Source organism: Pseudorasbora parva, chromosome 15 (genome assembly GCF_024679245.1).
Source record: "Pseudorasbora parva isolate DD20220531a chromosome 15, ASM2467924v1, whole genome shotgun sequence".
In the NCBI taxonomy this organism is placed as follows: domain Eukaryota; kingdom Metazoa; phylum Chordata; class Actinopteri; order Cypriniformes; family Gobionidae; genus Pseudorasbora; species Pseudorasbora parva.
In genome coordinates, this window is record NC_090186.1 from 45,492,829 (window position 1) to 45,512,746 (window position 19,918).

At 43.3% G+C, this 19,918-nt stretch overlaps 2 protein-coding genes across 26 annotated transcripts in view; one reads left to right on the forward strand and one right to left on the reverse strand.

Annotated features, from left to right (window-relative positions):
- Positions 1 to 19,918, forward strand: part of LOC137041748 (zona pellucida sperm-binding protein 4-like) — a 206,948-nt gene that overhangs the window by 182,120 nt on the left and 4,910 nt on the right. The window contains exons 2-12 of one of the 24 annotated variants that reach the window (XM_067418365.1): positions 4,043 to 4,156; positions 7,668 to 7,814; positions 14,464 to 14,715; positions 14,797 to 14,829; positions 18,385 to 18,580; positions 18,660 to 18,847; positions 18,914 to 19,011; positions 19,083 to 19,240; positions 19,323 to 19,515; positions 19,585 to 19,732; positions 19,818 to 19,890. In XM_067418365.1, the coding sequence (XP_067274466.1) occupies positions 4,043 to 4,156; positions 7,668 to 7,814; positions 14,464 to 14,715; positions 14,797 to 14,829; positions 18,385 to 18,580; positions 18,660 to 18,847; positions 18,914 to 19,011; positions 19,083 to 19,240; positions 19,323 to 19,515; positions 19,585 to 19,732; positions 19,818 to 19,890 (1,600 nt within the window). Of the gene's footprint in view, positions 1 to 2,426; positions 2,862 to 3,871; positions 4,386 to 4,464; positions 4,653 to 4,718; positions 4,817 to 4,889; positions 5,048 to 5,129; positions 5,323 to 5,389; positions 5,538 to 5,622; positions 5,696 to 5,780; positions 5,890 to 7,431; positions 8,044 to 8,122; positions 8,311 to 8,376; positions 8,475 to 8,545; positions 8,704 to 8,785; positions 8,979 to 9,047; positions 9,196 to 9,280; positions 9,354 to 9,430; positions 9,542 to 14,233; positions 15,002 to 15,077; positions 15,266 to 15,331; positions 15,430 to 15,500; positions 15,659 to 15,740; positions 15,934 to 16,002; positions 16,151 to 16,232; positions 16,306 to 16,388; positions 16,500 to 18,384; positions 18,581 to 18,659; positions 18,848 to 18,913; positions 19,012 to 19,082; positions 19,241 to 19,322; positions 19,516 to 19,584; positions 19,733 to 19,817; positions 19,891 to 19,918 lie in introns of those variants that run through there. The other 23 variants (XM_067418378.1, XM_067418381.1, XM_067418386.1 and 20 more) reach the window with 23 other exon arrangements.
- The window catches only part of evlb (Enah/Vasp-like b), a 58,487-nt gene that overhangs the window by 12,894 nt on the left and 25,675 nt on the right, over positions 1 to 19,918 (reverse strand). For both annotated transcript variants that reach the window (XM_067418396.1, XM_067418395.1), the window contains exon 4: positions 360 to 423. In XM_067418396.1, coding sequence (XP_067274497.1) covers positions 360 to 423 — 64 coding nt within the window. The remainder of the gene's footprint in view (positions 1 to 359; positions 424 to 19,918) is intronic.

Sequence of the window (19,918 nt, forward strand, 5' to 3'; positions counted from 1 at the left end):
CACCTCCCGTTTTTATAGCATCAGATAACAAACTAAAACTAAACTTATTTTAAAAACAAACACTTGGAATTAAATCATCGTGATGATAACTGCCTTCAGTGACATGAACTAACTTTGGGGAAAAAATATTTGAAGTGTAATTTTATTGTTTAGTTTGCCTCGCGTCCATTAGAAAACACAGAGGGCGGCCATACTGGGACCGGCCACCGGGGGGCGATCGAGGCGCGAAAGCTTCAATATCGGAGAGGGATACTGCAGGCTTGGTTGTGTGTGTGTGTGTGTGTGTGTGTGTGTGTGTGTGTGTGTGTGTGTGTGTGTGTGTGTGTGTGTGTGTGTGTGTGTGTGTGTGTGTCTCCTACCGTCTCTGGACCTCCAGCTCTTCTGTGCTCGGCCCGTTCTGGAGCTGCCGCTGAACAGCTGGACCTGAAAGAGACATTCAGCCGTGTGAGAAACACAACAGCACGTGTGTGTGAAGAGAGGGAAGATATCAATGGGTCAGAAGAATCAAAGGCAAAACATTGGCAGACATTTGGATATGACTGTTGTGAAGGGTCATGTGACTCTGAAGACTGGAGTAATGATGATAAATTCAGCTTTGATCACAGGAATAACTGCATTTTCACACAGAGAACAGAGGAATATTCACTGCTTTACTGGAGTTATGAGCAGGAGACACTCTTCGAAAGTTCTTGGTCCTCTGTTATAAGTTGCTTTGGAAGATTATACACATTAAACTCTCTCTATCTCTCTCTCTCTCTCTCTCTCTCTCTCTCTCTCTCTCTCTCTCTCTCTCACACACACACACGCACTGCCGCTAAACCTACCCATCACAAAAAAAAATTCAGCATTATTTCATTTTCACACAAAAAAAAACAATTTAGTATGATTTATAAATCCATTTTTATTGTGGGGACCGCTGGCTGGTAATCTCAGGTTTATATTATATTGTGGGGACATTTGGTTCACTCTCTTACACACACATAATCATACCAGAAGACATGATGAATGAATGCCGCAGCGGTTCGGACGGCAGGTGACGTTCAGTGAGTCTGACTCTAAACCTCATGTTATCTGATGCTCTGTCATCACCATGGTAAATATTGTAACACGTCTAAAACGCAACGATTCCTCAAGCTCATGTTTCAAGAAAACACTGCAACCCGATAGCATCTGACACACACGCACGCACACACACACACTTATACTAGTGATGGTTGATATAATAAACACTACTGGTTAGTGTGCATCAAACATTAACTGAGCAGAGACTACAAGAAACTGTTAGTATAAAAACTGATAAAAGTTCTGTCCACAGACCAGAAGACTAGACACCTAGCAACCACTTCCTACCAAATACCAAATCATACTTATCTGGCCGTTATCAGTTTGTATCAGTAAATAAAGAGATGTCACAGTGAGCACAGGTTCAGTCTGGGGTACCGCAAGGCTCAGTGTTAGGACCGCTGCTCTTCACCCTGTATCTGCTCCACTGGGAGATATCATTAGGAAGCATGGCGTTAGTTTTCACTGTTATGCTGACGATACTCAGCTCTATATTTCCTCATATATCTAATTACTCTCAAAGGCCAATGCTGAACAGTTAGTCGATGCGTTCATGAGCTCAAGGCTAGATTATTGTAACGCTCTACTGGGTGGTTGCCCTGCTCGCTTAATAAACAAACTCCAGCTGGTGATAGATAGATAAATAGATAGATAGATAGATAGACAGACAGACAGACAGACAGACAGACAGACAGACAGACAGACAGACAGACAGACAGACAGACAGACAGACAGATAGATAGATAGATAGATAGATAGATAGATAGATAGATAGATAGATAGATAGATAGATAGATAGATAGATTATTGTAATGCTCTACTGGGTGGTTGCCCTGCTCGCTTAATAAACAAACTCCAGCTGGTCCAAAATGCAGCAGCTCGAGTTCTTACTAGAACCAGGAAGTATGATCATATTAGTCCAGTTCTGTCAACACTGCACTGGCTCCCTATTAAACATCGCAGACATTTTAAAATCCTGCTTATTACTCAAAGCACTGAATGGTTTAGCTCCAGTACTTAAGCGAGCTCTTAACACATTATACTCCATCACGTCTATTGCGGTCTCAAAACTCTGGCCAGTTGATCATACCTAGAATATCTAAATCAACTGCAGGCGGTCGATCCTTTTCCTATTTAGCTCCTAAACTCTGGAACAGTCTTCCTAGCGTTATTACTGTTTTCTCATAGAGCTGCTTTACATCTGAAATTAACTCATTGAAATATTTTTCTGTTATCACTGTAAAGCTGCTTTGAAAAGATCTGCATTGTAAAAACTGCTATAGAAATAAAGGTTATGTGACTTGACACATATTGCAATAAATGTAAATTTTTCAATCAATTGGAGGAATACTATTGCCTCATGATTCTAGGCCTAGTCTGCACCCTGCATTGTATTAAGGTAATGAAGGATAAAACAAAGGCTGAATTCAGAATGGCAAAAATAGTACTAGTATACCATTCTGATTTGTTTCATTAGGGTGAAATCAAGAAACATCACATGCGTATAATTTTGAGAACCAATGAGAATCTTCTGGTAGCATTAGCTCCCATTTGGGCAAGTCTGGAGAATCATGACTGTTAATGAAGAGGGAGGGATTATCGTTAATTAGCCAAAATCTGTAGAATACAAAAAGACAAAAGGGCAGCATCTCAACAGTGTGACTAGCTGTTGAACAATGGCAGGAAGTTGGTGTGCAGTGCAGTCTCTGGCACTTTGTGTGTGGTTTTGTGCTTTCTGTCATGCTGTTCCACAGTGGAGTAATCTGCCCCAGAATCCTCAAGCTCTGATGTTACAGCAAACTGACCAGTAGTGATGGCCAAATGAGGCTTCCTGAACCACTGAGGCTTTCCAGCCCATTGGTTCACCAAAAGGTTCATTTACCTGAAGCCTCATGAAACAGTGTGCTCCCTAGTGACACCTGCTGTCCAAAGCAATGCATCGCACACAAATCTACTCATCCTGAACAACCAAACTGTCATAGTGTGGGCACACCCTTTTTCTATTGCCTGTGTATTAATAAAGTATTTTACTCTGCTTGTATTAACCTATGTACACACAACTCACACAAACACACAACTTTGTGTTCAACTATTCAGTAGATCTTTAGGTTAGTGATGATAGTGAATGCCCAGAATGATTGTAAATAAATTATTGTGAGTGTTGCGCTGATTGGGAGTGCAATAGTGCAGTGCTTATGGGACTGGAATTCTGGAACAGCAAATGGGAAAAGCTTTCCCTAATACAGTTCCCTAATACAGTCTAGTCTTATATTAATATTATTATAAATAATAATAGAAATAATATATATAATAATAACACTACTACTAATATAGGCTATATATATATATATATATATATATATATATATATATATATATATATATATATATATATATATATATATATAATTACGTAGTATTACACCTAGATATAGGCTAATTTACTCTAATAATCTACTGAACTATGTATAATTTACTCTAATAATCTACTAAACTAAGTATAATGTAATATAATATATAATACAAGCTATGATATATAATGATATCGCTACTACATACAACCAACACCTCAACACCAATGCAAATGCCTACTGCAAACCCCACAAGAGGCGCGAGGTTTCGAACCACTTTTATCCGAAAGCGATACTCCGAATGAAGCAATGACGTATTCAAAAGAAAACGAGGCCTCGTTTGTCATCGTCACGTGATTTTCACGGAAACGATACAAGCCTCGAATCGGGGCTTCATCTGGAACGCCCCTTTTTGCTCGACACAAGCTCCGGAGCCTCGCTTCAGATGTCCCATCACTACTGACCAGCGGCTTCAGAAGCAAGTTGGGCAACAGCCTCCTCAGTGGGTTCAACAGCAAGCTAGTCAGTCTCCTCAGTGGGTTCAGAAACAAGCTAGTCAGTCTCCTCAGTGGGTTCAGAAACAAGCTAGTCAGTCTCCTCAGTGGGTTCAACAGCAAGCTAGTCAGCAGGTTCAGAAACAAGCTAGTCAGTCTCCTCAGTGGGTTCAACAGCAAGCTAGTCAACAGATTCAGAAACAAGCTAGTCAGTCTCCTCAGTGGGTTCAACAGCAAGCTAGTCAGCAGGTTCAGAAACAAGCTAGTCAGTCTCCTCAGTGGGTTCAACAGCAAGCTAGTCAACAGATTCAACAGCAGGTTCAGTCTAAGCAGCCAGTGGTGCAGGCAGAGCCCCTTGACAAATGTGCTGTAGCTGATTATGAGCAGATCCAATGTGGCCCAGCTGGTACCAGTGGTGCTGAGTGTGAAGCGCTCAACTGCTGCTTTAACGGACAGCAGTGCTACTATGGGAAGGCAGGTAAGAGTGTTGAGTCAATGTAAAGGGGCTCCTGTTAAACTTCTCTTCAGCAATAACCTGCTCTCTTACCCTGTTCCAGTGACTGTCCAGTGTATAAGAGATGGTCAGTTTGTGGTAGTGGTGGCTAGAGATGTTACTCTGCCTCGACTGAGCCTGGATTCAGTCCGTCTCCTGGGTGGAAACGACCCACCTTGCAGTCCTGTGGGATCCACACCTTCCTTTGCTATATACCAGTTCCCTGTCACTGCATGTGGCACGAGCATGATGGTGAGTAGCTGCTTGTGCTTTTGTTCTGCTTAGAATGGACTGGATGCCAACAGTTCCTATTTGCAGGTGGACGGTGGATATGTGGTGTATGAAAACCGGATGACCTCCTCGTATGAAGTGGGTGTCGGACCACTTGGTTCCATCACAAGGGACAGCCATTTTGAGTAGGTGATTTTTACACTTGTAGCATTTGTCACGTATTAACATTTATGCTAAAGCTCCCTGTTTGTTGTCCAGGCTTCTCTTCCAGTGTAGGTACTCTGGTACTTCTGTGGAAGCTCTGGTTGTGGAGGTCAACACTGTTCCTGCACCTCCACCAGTAGCTGCTTCTGGACCCCTCAGGGTGGAGCTTAGACTGGCAAATGGTCAATGTGTCACCAAAGGCTGTGCAGAAGGCAAGTGTCTGTCCAAGTGTGGAGGATTTTCTACAACTCCAGGTTGCAGCAGTTTCTGATTAAACGCTGTGTTCTTACTCAGGGGACGAGGCGTACACCTCTTACTACAGTGACGCTGATTATCCCGTCACAAAAGTCCTGCGGGAGCCGGTGTTTGTTGAGGTGCGCATATTGGAGAGGACTGACCCCAACATTGTCCTGATGCTGGGACGTTGCTGGGTGACATCAACCCCCAGTCCACTCAGTCTACCCCAGTGGGACCTTCTGGTTGACGGGTGAGTAAGGCTGGTCTTCATCCGGCTAGTGCTGTAAGGCCTTTCTGACTGCCCCTTTGCCTTCCAGATGCCCTTACCGGGATGACCGTTACCTGACCACACTGGTTCCGGTGGCTGGATCTTCTGGTCTTCAGTTCCCAACCCACTACAAGCGCTTTGTTGTTAAGATGTTCACATTTGTGGATCCAGCATCACTGGCTCCTCTGCAGGAAACCGTATGCTCCCCAGCCTTGCCTGAACCCTTAATATTAGTCTTTTTATAGTGGTTTCTGTGGCTTGACCCTTTTCCCCCTCTGTTAGATCTTCATCCACTGTAGTACAGCGGTGTGCCATCCCTCTTCTGGCTCCTGTGAGCAAAGTTGTGCTAGGAAAAGTGAGTGCTAGCTGTAAACTGACTTCAGGAACCATGGGAAATTGGTTTTTAAATGCCCCTCACGATTCTACCATTTCTCTTCCAGGAAGAGCTGCTGATGTCAAGACAACCTCTAGTGGACAAACTGTGGTGTCTAGTGGAGAAGTTACTCTGGTCATGTGACTTTAGTGGTCTTAATAAACTTCTTAACTCAACATCAGTGTCTCTTTGGTATTGCTTTCCAATGCTGTTGGCTCTTTCATGACTGTTCTCAGTTTGCATTATTGGGCCACTACTTGCCTAATCCACACTAAGAATGTTTGCAATGGGTTGACTTGGAGTCCAGTGTACATGTGTAGACTCATCCCCTCTGTCATAATCAAGGATCTGTCCCTATAAACCTCCCCTGTACACTTGTGACACACTCCAAACTGGTGACAGGGATTATCCTCCACCTTGGTATCAAATGCACTTCTGTCAAGACCACTATCCTCAGAGGATACAATTAAAACAGAATTTAGATTGGTGGTATGGTTCTGGTCTGGGCAAGAACCCCCTGTGCATCATGAATAAGAGCAGTGATAAACCCCCAGAAACCAATGCTGATATCCCCCAATCACTACTAATGAAAGCTGTGACAGGCATCGTATTCCTATAGGTAGATGTATTCAGCTGATGAGAGCTTGACTAATGTGACCTGCCAGAACTAATGGGGACAGGAATTTACATTGGCAAAGAATGGAACTAAGACAGTGGACATGGTTATCAGTGTTAGGAATGAGGAAGGCGCTCCCTGTCCTTCAATCTTGTTATTTCAAGACATGCAAATTAGAGTTTCCACCTTTTAAACTGATTGGAGTTCATGTCTTCTGATCATGGGACATCCAAATTAGGAACATGGTTAAAAAAAGTACATCCTAGGATCTACTTTGTGTTGCTAAAAAAATCAGGATTCTCTTGTGATGTTTTAACAAATATCTTTGACTTTTATGCGGCCAGTTCTGGAGGAACGCTAGCCCAGTATGGGGAGATTACCTAAAGGTCTCTCTGAGTTAGAGAGGGTTCAAAAACATTGCAGCCGGATAAAAGGTATTCTGACATCAACACTCCCATTGCAGAGTGAGAGATGAGGCAAAGCCACCTTGCATACTTTTACTTTATTAAGGACAAGTCATCACCACTGAATTGCTTCCTGTCTGTGGCTCCAACACCTAGTTATCTACTATGGCAGCGCAGGACATTTGCCTTGCCCAGGAGTAAAACAAAAAGACATTAACTTTATTTCATCCTACATGCTCTTAAATTGCTTTACAAATAACTTTTAGGTGTCTGATTGTATTTAGTCTATTTCTGCTATATTTTTTGTGTATGTGGGCTATATTACCTCACAGAATTTAATTATAATATTATATCAGAATTATTTGATTTTACTTGCTTTTTAGATTGTTTTAAACCAGGTATATAATGCTAGTTAATACTTCAGCATGTCTACAAGCAAAGTGGAGAGAAACAAACATCTACCCAAAGTACTTTGGGCATGCTCCAGTAGCAAACCTGAACATGAACCTTTTTACTTGTCTTCAATATGAGGAATCTGACCAACTGGGATCAAAAAATATCACATGCATAATTTTGAGAACCAATGAGAATCTTCTGGTAGCATAAGCTCCCATTTGGGCAAGTCTGGAGAATCATGACTGTTAATGAAGAGGGAGGGATTATCGTTAATTAGCCAAAATCTGTAGAATACAAAAAGACCAAAGGGCAGCATCTCAACAGTGTGACTAGCTGTTGAACAATGGCAGGAAGTTGGTGTGCAGTGCAGTCTCTGGCACTTTGTGTGTGGTTTTGTGCTTTCTGTCATGCTGTTCCACAGTGGAGTAATCTGCCCCAGAATCCTCAAGCTCTGATGTTACAGCAAACTGGCCAGCGGCTTCAGAAGCAAGTTGGTCAACAGCCTCATCAGTGGGTTCAACAGCAAGCTAATCAGCAGGTTCAGAAGCAAGCTAGTCAGTCTCCTCAGTGGGTTCAACAGCAAGCTAGTCAGCAGGTTCAGAAGCAAGCTAGTCAGTCTCCTCAGTGGGTTCAACAGCAAGCTAGTCAGTCTCCTCAGTGGGTTCAACAGCAAGCTAGTCAGCAGGTTCAGAAGCAAGCTAGTCAGTCTCCTCAGTGGGTTCAACAGCAAGCTAGTCAACAGATTCAACAGCAGGTTCAGTCTAAGCAGCCAGTGGTGCAGGCAGAGCCCCTTGACAAATGTGCTGTAGCTGATTATGAGCAGATCCAATGTGGCCCAGCTGGTACCAGTGGTGCTGAGTGTGAAGCGCTCAACTGCTGCTTTAACGGACAGCAGTGCTACTATGGGAAGGCAGGTAAGAGTGTTGAGTCAATGTAAAGGGGTTCCTGTTAAACTTCTCTTCAGCAATAACCTGCTTTCTTACCCTGTTCCAGTGACTGTCCAGTGTATAAGAGATGGTCAGTTTGTGGTAGTGGTGGCTAGAGATGTTACTCTGCCTCGACTGAGCCTGGATTCAGTCCGTCTCCTGGGTGGAAATGACCCACCTTGCAGTCCTGTGGGATCCACACCTTCCTTTGCTATATACCAGTTCCCTGTCACTGCATGTGGCACGAGCATGATGGTGAGTAGCTGCTTGTGCTTGTGTTCTGCTTAGAATGGACTGGATGCCAGCAGTTACTTTTTGCAGGAGGACAGTGGATATGTGGTGTATGAAAACAGGATGACCTCCTTGTATGAAGTGGGTGTCGGACCACTTGGTTCCATCACAAGGGACAGCCATTTTGAGTAGGTGACTTATGCTCTAGCATGGCTGTTAATCCTTGACAAATGCTACAAGCTCACTGTTTGTTGTCCAGGCTTCTCTTCCAGTGTAGGTACTCTGGTACTTCTGTGGAAGCTCTGGTTGTGGAGGTCAACACTGTTCCTGCTCCTCCACCAGTAGCTGCTTCTGGACCCCTCAGGGTGGAGCTTAGACTGGCAAATGGTCAATGTGTCACCAAAGGCTGTGCAGAAGGCAAGTGTCTGTCCAAGTGTGGAGGATTTTCTACAACTCCAGGTTGCAGCAGTTTCTGATTAAACGCTGTGTTCTTCCTCAGGGGATGAGGCGTACACCTCTTACTACAGTGATGCTGATTATCCGGTCACCAAAGTCCTGCGGGAGCCGGTGTTTGTTGAGGTGCGTGTTTTGGAGAGGACTGACCCCAACATTGTCCTGATGCTGGGATGTTGCTGGGCGACATCAACCCCCAGTCCACTCAGTCTACCCCAGTGGGACCTTCTGGTCGACGGGTGAGTAAGGCTGGTCTTCATCCAGCTAGTGTGCTGTAAGGCCTTTCTGACTGCCCCTTTGCCTTCCAGATGCCCTTACCGGGATGACCGTTACCTGACCACACTGGTTCCGGTGGCTGGATCTTCTGGTCTTCAGTTCCCAACCCATTACAAGCGCTTTGTTGTTAAGATGTTCACATTTGTGGATCCAGCGTCACTGGCTCCTCTGCAGGAAACCATATGCTCCACAGCCTTGCCTGAACCCTTAATATTAGTCTTTTTATAGTGGTTTCTGTGGCTTGACCCTTTTCCCCCTCTGTTAGATCTTCATCCACTGTAGTACAGCGGTGTGCCATCTCTCTTCTGGCTCCTGTGAGCAAAGCTGTGCTAGGAAAAGTGAGTTTTTGCTTGAAACTGATTTCAGGAACCATAATTTGGTTATGTGTCTCATGATTCTGCCTTTTCTTTTCCAGGAAGAGATGTTGATGTCAAGACAGTCTCTGGTGGACAAACTGTGGTGTCTAGTGGAGAAGTTACTCTGGTCATGTGACTTTAGTGGTCTTAATAAACTTCTTGAAACTCAACAGCAGTGTCTCTTTGATATTGACTTCCAATTGCATTATTGGGCCACTACTAACCTAAACCACACTAAGATTATTTGCAATGGGTTGAACTGCAGTCCAATGTACATGTGTAGATTCATCCCCTGTCATAATCAAGGAGTCAAGGGTCTGTCCCTCTAAACCTCCCCTGTCCATTTGTGGAACACGTCACACTGGTGACATGGATTATCCTCTACCTTGGTATCAAACACACCTGTCAAGACCACTATCATCAGATTATAGACAATTAGCATAAAGTTTAGCTTGGTGGTATGGTTCTGTTCTAGGCAAGAACTCCCTGTGCATCATGAATAAGAGCAGTGATAAACCCCCAAAAACCAATGCTGATATCCCCCAATCACTACAAATGAAAGCTCTGATAGGCATCGTATTCCTATAGGTAGATGTACTCGGCAAATGAGAGCTTGACTAACATGACTTGCCAGAACTAATGGGGACAGAAATTTACATTGGCAAAGAATGGAAATAAAGCCCTATTGGATGGGATTAGACTAACACGGGGACCTGGGAGTAAAGTAATTTTACCTCAGGACATCTGTAATAATAATGGCCAATTCGCACGGGATAAGGCATGCTAGTAAAACTAGCAGAAGTGGGAGGAGTAACTCGCTTTACGCACCACGGTAACCTCCGTGTCGTCATGTGCGTATGACGTTACTGTTATCACGTGAGCAAACACAACATGAGCACCAGTCTGAACTCCGTCTCATATATGTGTGTTTTAATAAACGATTAGGTCCAGTCTAATGATTCTGATTGGATTGTGTTGATAATAGACACTTTCCTAGAGCTAAAATAAGTGTTATGCCTCTAATAAGTGCTTTTGATCTTCTTTTTGTTTTAAATGGTATGCGGAAAATCCCGGAACGTTTGCCACAGAGTTGTCCCACCACCTACAACACAACCAAAAGCTTCAAGCACCTCCAAGCTCACAAAATGCGCTTTTTTTAAACAGGAAATGATGGAATTTCACCATACATTATTACAGCGGGTCTATTCGAACGGGATTAGCATTACCCCAGGTCATTTCTCCGGACCTTTTTACAGAAGGTAAAAGTCTCGGTAATCTTTACTGACGTTGTCCGTAATGATTACCGTGATGGCACATTCGGACGGGACTAAAATCACAGAGAACCTCTGGTAATAATTACTTTACCCCCAAGTCCCAACGTTAATCTAATCCAGTCCGAATAGGACTAATGTCAGTGGACATGGTCATCAGTGCTAGGAATGAGGAAAGCATTCCCTGTCCTTCACCTTTTATTTCAGGACATGTAAATAGAGTTTCCATATTTTAAACTGCTTGTATTTCATATACCTTCCTATCATGGGATGTCCACATTAAGTACATGATTACAAAATTACCTCCTAGAATCTACTTTCTTTGTGTTGCTAAAAAGCGGGTCTTCCTTGTGATGGTTTAGCACAAATATCTTTGACTTTTATGCGGCCAGTTCTGGAGGAACGCTAGCCCAGTATGGGGAGATTACCTAAAGGTCTCTCTGAGTTAGAGAGGGTTCAAAAACATTGCAGCCGGATAAAAGGTATTCTGACATCAACACTCCCATTGCAGAGTGAGAGATGAGGCAAAGCCACCGTATGTGCTTTTACTAAATTAAGGACAAGTCATCACCACTGCATTGCTTCCTGTCTGTGGCTCCAACACCTAGTTATCTACTACGGCAGCGCAGGACATTTGCCTTGCCCAGGAGTAAAACAAAAAGACATTAACTTTATTTCATCCCACATGCTCTTAAACTACTTTACAAATAACTTTTAGGTGTCTGATTGTATGAAGTCTATTTCTGCAATTTTATGTATGTATTTGGGCTATATTACCTCACAGAAATTATTGATAATATGTGACCCCGTCTGTGAAACCCCGGCTAAAGTCGCAAAATGTAATTATGAGATTTTGATCGTCAAAGTGCCATAGGCATAAAAATGACGGAAATAGGTAATTTGTGTTTATTGCTGTAAATGATAAATTATACCAAGGGATTTGAGATACAATACTCAATTTTTAATTCATAATATTATAAATACTGAAATTAGTGATTTTATTGACACTACACTTTATACTTTTGCACTAAAAAAATACCGGATGCGGGCTCCCTAAACGTCAATTTTAATAATCTCAGGGGGTTTTCATCACAACATCACCAGCTGATGCGTATGTTATTGGGTTTAGGAAATTCTTTTTTTTACTATAAGGAAGAGAAAGACATTAATATCAAACAGCACGAGCAGCAATCAGGTCATCGCGACTTAAGCGACTTTAGATGTCTGTGGAGATATTTTTGCCAATATTTTAGTATTTTCTCCTTTGTTTTGTACCTCAACATTGTGCCAATAATAACCATCTTAATTTAAAGACATTAGGCCTGCTATGTGTCTATTTAAAACATGTTGTGGATGGTGGTGCGTCAGATTAATGCAGTTTCCCAATAGGGGTGCGCGGGTGCGGCGTAAAAGGTTTTAGCACGCACGATTGCGGTTCATCACATCTGATGACACATCTTTAATATGGGTTGTAACTTGAAAATAATGCGTTATGTATGTTTCTGTCGATGGATACACGTGCTGGCTCCTCAGTTATACATTACAACAACAGCGATAATAATAAAAGAAGTGGGCAAAACGCTCTATCTGTGTAAACTTTGTTTAATGCATGTGAGTGCTGCCGTATCGTCGAATATGAATACAGGTGTAGAGCCAGAAGACGCGATGGAGAACTCACGTGCGATCGCGATGTGAGAAGATTTGACTCTGTGCGGTCATCCGAAAGCACGCACATGCACGTCTCAGTGCGCAACTCTTGAGTTCTCTTTCAAGTCTTGTGCTTGAACAGACAAACTCACACAAGAAGTAGCCGATGTCAACATGTCCATCTGGATGAGTATCCGAGCAGACATAGTCTGAATATGCCTTAAGTGAACATACCGTCGAGAAAGCTACACCCCTGGGTCTTAAAGGAGCAGTAGCCTTTACTGCTGTCTGCTAATGTCAAAAAGATAAATAATCACTCACTGCTATTGACTGAATAGCTTTTGTAAGTTTAATAAGTATTATTATTTAATTTAAACAGTTAAATATGCAGTAATTTTTCATTTGATTACTTTATTCAATTTATTTACCTAAAAACTAATGTTCGACCTACCTGAAAAGAAAAGAAAAAAGCATTATTTTATTAGTAGCCTATCTTTGCTCAATAGTAATTATTTGTGCTGCTGCTTGTATTTTTTTTTATTTGACAGTAGTCATTTTTTCCATGTACATAGCAAATACCGAACCATACAGAAACCATGAATCTGAACCTGTGAACCTAAAACCGAACAGTGAGCAGTCTGTAGCGTTACACCCCTAGCGTAACGTATGCGAGGCGGTGCCACAACATTTAGAACATTTTCAAAGTGCGCCATGACTGAAAAAAGGTTGGGAAACCCTGGATTCATGAATTAAGTTATCTCGGCTATTTGACATGGCAGCACTTAAACGCGAGCAGGAACAGAAAATAGCTGATCGCTTAAACAGCTTTTCCAATATTAATCTCGGTGGAATTACCCTGAATAAGGATATAACCGGGTTTACTGAAGAAAGTGCAGGTTTGGAACAACATGAGGGTAAATAAATGATGACAGAATTTTCATTTTTGGGTGAACTATCCCTCTCTTTTTTTTTTTTAAATCCAGTATTGTACTTAATGTTACATAGTAGCCCAGTAAAATAATTTAAGTTAGAGATTTTCTACTGAAATGTAATATATTAATAATTTATATATTAATTACTTTTTCGATGGATATTTAATTTTATTAATAAAGTTATACAAATAAATTCAATTAATTGACTTGGTAATTGTTGCTACAATCAAGCTCTTGTCCCCCCCCCTAATTCGTTTGAATGTTTTTGTGCTTTTTGGACATCCGCATCATCATAAATAGGCCTGTTTTACAAACCTTTAAGAATTTTCTCATAAATGTGTCATATATCACTGAAAATGGGAGATCTCAGCTTGAATGTGGTATAAGGCTCATATACAGGATAATTATGCATCAAATGTGTTGCAGCTTTAAAAATAAGCTTGTGTTTACACTGGAATTTCTCAAAAATATGATTTTCTGAGCCTGACATTCAGCAAATCTTTAACATAGCCATACTCAGTTAATATTAGAGATATCAAGGTTATATTTTAACAGAATGTTCTTTATATTATGTAGAATGATTTTATGTAGAAAACAGTGAATCACAAAAAAAAATGACTTTAGCTGGGTTTTCACAGACAGGGTCACATATTATGTCAGAATTACTTAATTTTACTTGCTTTTTATATTGTTTTAAACCAGGTATATAATGCTAGTTAATACTTCAGCATGTCTACAAGCAAAGCGGAGAGAACCAAACATCTACCAGTACAAAGTACTTTGGGCAAGCTCCAGTAGCAAACCTGAACATGAACCTTTTTACTTGACTTCAATATGAAGAATCTGACAAATTGGAATCAAGAAATATCACGCGTATAATTTTGAGAACCAATGAGAATCTTCTGGTAGCATAAGCTCCCAGTTGGGCAAGTCTGGAGAATCATGACTGTCAATGAAGAGGGAGGGATTATCGTTAATTAGCCAAAATCTGTAGAATACAAAAAGACCAAAGGGCAGCATCTCAACAGTGTGACTAGCTGTTGAACAATGGCAGGAAGTTGGTGTGCAGTGCAGTCTCTGGCACTTTGTGTGTGGTTTTGTGCTTTCTGTCATGCTGTTCCACAGTGGAGTAATCTGCCCCAGAATCCTCAAGCTCTGATGTTACAGCAAACTGACCAGCGGCTTCAGAAGCAAGTTGGTCAACAGCCTCATCAGTGGGTTCAACAGCAAGCTAATCAGCAGGTTCAGAAGCAAGCTAATCAGTCTCCTCAGTGGGTTCAACAGCAAGCTAATCAGCAGGTTCAGAAGCAAGCTAATCAGTCTCCTCAGTGGGTTCAACAGCAAGCTAGTCAACAGGTTCAGAAGCAAGCTAGTCAGTCTCCTCAGTGGGTTCAACAACAAGCTAGTCAACAGGTTCAGAAGCAAGCTAGTCAACAGGTTCAGAAGCAAGCTAGTCAGTCTCCTCAGTGGGTTCAACAACAAGCTAATCAGCAGGTTCAGAAGCAAGCTAGTCAGTATCCTCAGTGGGTTCAACAACAGGCTAGTCAGCCGGTTCAGAAGCAAGCTAGTCAACAGGTTCAGAAGCAAGCTAGTCAGTCTCCTCAGTGGGTTCAACAGCAGGTTCAGTCTAAGCAGCCAGTGGTGCAGGCAGAGCCCCTTGACAAATGTGCTGTAGCTGATTATGAGCAGATCCAATGTGGCCCAGCTGGTACCAGTGGTGCTGAGTGTGAAGCGCTCAACTGCTGCTTTAACGGACAGCAGTGCTACTATGGGAAGGCAGGTAAGAGTGTTGAGTCAATGTAAAGGGGCTCCTGTTAAACTTTTCAGCAATAACCTGCTCTCTTACCCTGTTCCAGTGACTGTCCAGTGTATAAGAGATGGTCAGTTTGTGGTAGTGGTGGCTAGAGATGTTACTCTGCCTCGATTGAGCCTGGATTCAGTCCGTCTCCTGGGTGGAAATGACCCACCTTGCAGTCCTGTGGGATCCACACCTTCCTTTGCTATATACCAGTTCCCTGTCACTGCATGTGGCACGAGCATGATGGTGAGTAGCTGCTTGTGCTTCTGTTCTGCTTAGAATGGACTGGATGCCAGCAGTTACTATTTGCAGGAGGATGGTGGATATGTGGTGTATGAGAACCGGATGACCTCCTCGTATGAAGTGGGTGTTGGACCACTTGGTTCCATTACAAGGGACAGCCATTTTGAGTAGGTGACTTATGCTCTAGCACGAATGGTAATCCTTGACAAATGCTACAAGCTTCTTGTTTGTTGTCCAGGCTTCTCTTCCAGTGTAGGTACTCTGGTACTTCTGTGGAAGCTCTGGTTGTGGAGGTCAACACTGTTCCTGCACCTCCACCAGTAGCTGCTTCTGGACCCCTCAGGGTGGAGCTTAGACTGGCAAATGGTCAATGTGTCACCAAAGGCTGTGCAGAAGGCAAGTGTCTGTCCAAGTGTGGAGGATTTTCTACAACTCCAGGGTGCAGCAGTTTCTGTTTAAATGCTGTGTTCTTTCTCAGGGGACGAGGCATACACCTCTTACTACAGTGATGCTGATTATCCGGTCACCAAAGTCCTGCGGGAGCCGGTGTTTGTTGAGGTGCGTGTGTTGGAGAGGACTGACCCCAACGTTGTCCTGATGCTGGGACGTTGCTGGGCGACATCAACCCCCAGTCCACTCAGTCTACCCCAGTGGGACCTTCTGGTTGACGGGTGAGTAAGGCTGGTCTTCATCCGGCTAGTGTGCTGTAAGGCCTTTCTGACTGCCCCTTTGCCTTCCAGATGCCCTTACCGGGATGACCGTTACCTGACCACACTGGTTCCGGTGGCTGGATCTTCTGGTCTTCAGTTCCCAACCCACTACAAGCGCTTTGTTGTGAAGATGTTCACATTTGTGGATCCAGCATCACTGGCTCCTCTGCAGGAAACCGTATGCTCCACAGCCTTGCCTGAACCCTTAATAGTCTTTTTATAGTGGTTTCTGTGGCTTGACCCTTTTCCCCCTCTGTTAGATCTTCATCCACTGTAGTACAGCGGTGTGCCATCCCTCTTCTGGCATCTGTGAGCAAAGCTGCGCTAGGAAAAGTGAGTGTTAGCTGTAAACTGACTTCAGGAACCATGAGAATTTGGTTTTTAAATGCCCCTCAATTCTACAATTTCTCTTCCAGGAAGAGATGCTGCTGTCAAGACAATCTCTAGTGGTCAAACTGTGGTGTCTAGTGGAGAAGTTACTCTGGTCATGTGACTTTAGTGGTCTTAATAAACTTAACTCAACATCAGTGTCTCTTTGGTATTGCTTTCAAATGCCGGTGGCTCTTTCATGACTGTTCTCAGGTTGCTTTATTGGGCCACTACTAACCTAACCAACATGAAGCTTATGTGCAATGGTTTGCTTTAGACTCCAATGTACATGTGTAGACTTATCCCCTGTCATAATAAAGGAGTCAAGGGACTTCCCATATAAACCTCCCCTGTACACTTGGAACACCTCAAACTGGTGACAGGAATTACCCACTACCTTGGTATCAAGCGCACTTTTGTCAAGCACACTATCATCAGATGATGGACAATTAGCATAAAGTTAAGTTTGGTATGGTTCTGTTCTTGGCAAGAACTCCCTGTGCATTATGAATAAGAGCAGTGATAAACCCCCAATGCTGATCTCTCCCAATCACTACTAATGAAAGCTCTGACAGGCATTGTATTCCTATAGGTAGATGTATTCAGCTGATGAGAGCTTGACTAATGTGACCTGCCAGAACTAACGGGGACAGGAATTTACATTGGCAATAAATGGAATAAGACAGAGGACATGGTCATCAGTGTTAGGAATGAGGAATGCATTCCCTGTCCTTCATTTCTTGTTCTGTCATAACCTACAATTACTAGAGTTTCCACCTTTTAGACTTTTGAGTTCATATCTCTTCTGATCATGGGATGTCCACATTCAGTACATGATTACAAAACTACCTCCTATAATCTACTTTGTGTTGCTAAAAAGTGGGTCTCCCTTGTACATTTACATTTAATCATTTAGCAGATGCTTTTATCCAAAGCGACTTACAAAAAAGGGGAATGGTTTCCCTTGTGATGATTTAGCACAAATATCTTTGCCTTTTATACGGCCAGTTCTGGAGGAACGCTAGCTCAGTATGGGGAGATTACCTAAAGGTCTCTCTGATGATTTAGAGAGGGTTCAAAAACATTGCAGCCGGATAAAAGGTATTCTGACATCAACACTCACATTGCAGAGTGAGAGATGAGGCAAAGCCACCTTACGTGCTTTTACTAAATTAAGGACAATTCATCACCACTGTATTGCTTCCTGTCTGTGGCTCCAACACCTAGTTATCTACTACGGCAGCGCAGGACATTTGCCTCGCCCAGGAGTAAAACAGAAAGGCTTTAACTTTCTTTTATCCCACATGCTCTTAAACTACTTTACAAATACATTTTTGGTGTCTGATTGTATGAAGTCTATTTTTGCAATTTTATACATGTATTTGGGCTGTATTACCTCACAGAAATTATTGATAATATTATATCAGAATTATTTGATTTTACTTGCTTTTTAGATTGTTTTAAACCAGGTATATAATGCTAGTTAGTATTTCAGCATGTCTACAAGCAAAGCGGAGAGAACCAAACATCTACCCAAAGTACTTTGGGCAAGCTTCAGTAGCAAACCTGAGCATGAACCTTTTTACTTGTCTTCAATATGACGAATCTGACCAACGGGAATCAAGAAATATCACACGCGTATAATTTTGAGAACCAATGAGAATCTTCTGGTAGCATAAGCTCCCATTTGGGCAAGTCTGGAGAATCATGACTGTTAATGAAGAGGGAGGGATTATTGTTAATTAGCCAAAATCTGTAAAATACAAAAAGACCAAAGGGCAGCATCTCAACAGTGTGACTAACTGTTGAACAATGGCAGGAAATTGGTGTGCAGTGCAGTCTCTGGCACTTTGTGTGTGGTTTTGTGCTTTCTGTCATGCTGTTCCACAGTGGAGTAATCTGCCCCAGAATCCTCAAGCTCTGATGTTACAGACAACTGACCAGCGGCTTCAGAAGCAAGTTGGGCAACAGCCTCCTCAGTGGGTTCAGACACAAGCTAGTCAACAGTCTACTCAGTGGGTTCAACAGCAAGCTAGTCAGCAGGTTCAACAGCAAGCTGGTCAACAGATTCAACAGCAGGTTCAGTCTAAGCAGCCAGTGGTGCAGGCAGAGCCCCTTGACAAATGTGCTGTAGCTGATTATGAGCAGATCCAATGTGGCCCAGCTGGTACCAGTGGTGCTGAGTGTGAAGTGCTCAACTGCTGCTTTAACGGACAGCAGTGCTACTATGGGAAGGCAGGTAAGAGTGTTGAGTCAATGTAAAGGGGTTCCTGTTAAACTTCTCTTCAGCAATAACCTGCTCTCTTACCCTGTTCCAGTGACTGTCCAGTGTATAAGAGATGGTCAGTTTGTGGTAGTGGTGGCTAGAGATGTTACTCTGCCTCGATTGAGCCTGGATTCAGTCCGTCTCCTGGGTGGAAATGACCCACCTTGCAGTCCTGTGGGATCCACACCTTCCTTTGCTATATACCAGTTCCCTGTCACTGCATGTGGCACGAGCATGATGGTGAGTAGCTGCTTGTGCTTCTGTTCTGCTTAGAATGGACTGGATGCCAACAGTTACTATTTGCAGGAGGATGGTGGATATGTGGTGTATGAGAACAGGATGACCTCCTCGTATGAAGTGGGTGTCGGACCACTTGGTTCCATCACAAGGGACAGCCATTTTGAGTAAGTGACTTATGCTCTAGCACGAATGGTAATCCTTGACAAATGCTACATGCTCCCTGTTTGTTGTCCAGGCTTCTCTTCCAGTGTAGGTACTCTGGTAGTTCTGTGGAAGCTCTATTTGTGGAGGTCAACACAGTTCCTGCTCCTCCACCAGTAGCTGCTCCTGGACCCCTCAGGGTGGAGCTTAGACTGGCAAATGGTCAATGTGTCACCAAAGGCTGTGCAGAAGGCAAGTGTCTGTCCAAGTATGGATGATTTTCTGCAACTCCAGGTTGCAGCAGTTTCGGATTAAATGCTGTGTTCTTCCTCAGGGGACGAGGCGTACACCTCTTACTACAGTGATGCTGATTATCCGGTCACCAAAGTCCTGCGGGAGCCAGTGTTTGTTGAGGTGCGTGTGTTGGAGAGGACTGACCCCAAAATTGTCCTGATGCTGGGACGTTGCTGGGCGACATCAACCCCCAGTCCACTCAGTCTACCCCAGTGGGACCTTCTGGTCGACGGGTGAGTAGGGCTGGTCTTCATCCAGCTAGTGTGCTGTAAGGCCTTTCTGACTGCCCCTTTGCCTTCCAGATGCCCTTACCGGGATGACCGTTACCTGACCACACTGGTTCCGGTGGCTGGATCTTCTGGTCTTCAGTTCCCAACCCACTACAAGCGCTTTGTTGTGAAGATGTTCACATTTGTGGATCCAGCATCACTGGCTCCTCTGCAGGAAACCGTATGCTCCACAGCCTTGCCTGAACCCTTAATATTAGTCTTTTTGTAGTAGTTTCTGTGGCTTGACCCTTTTCCCCCTCTGTTAGATCTTCATCCACTGTAGTACCGCGGTGTGCCATCCCTCTTCTGGCTCCTGTGAGCAAAGCTGTGCTAGGAAAAGTGAGTGCTTGCTGTAAACTGACTTCAG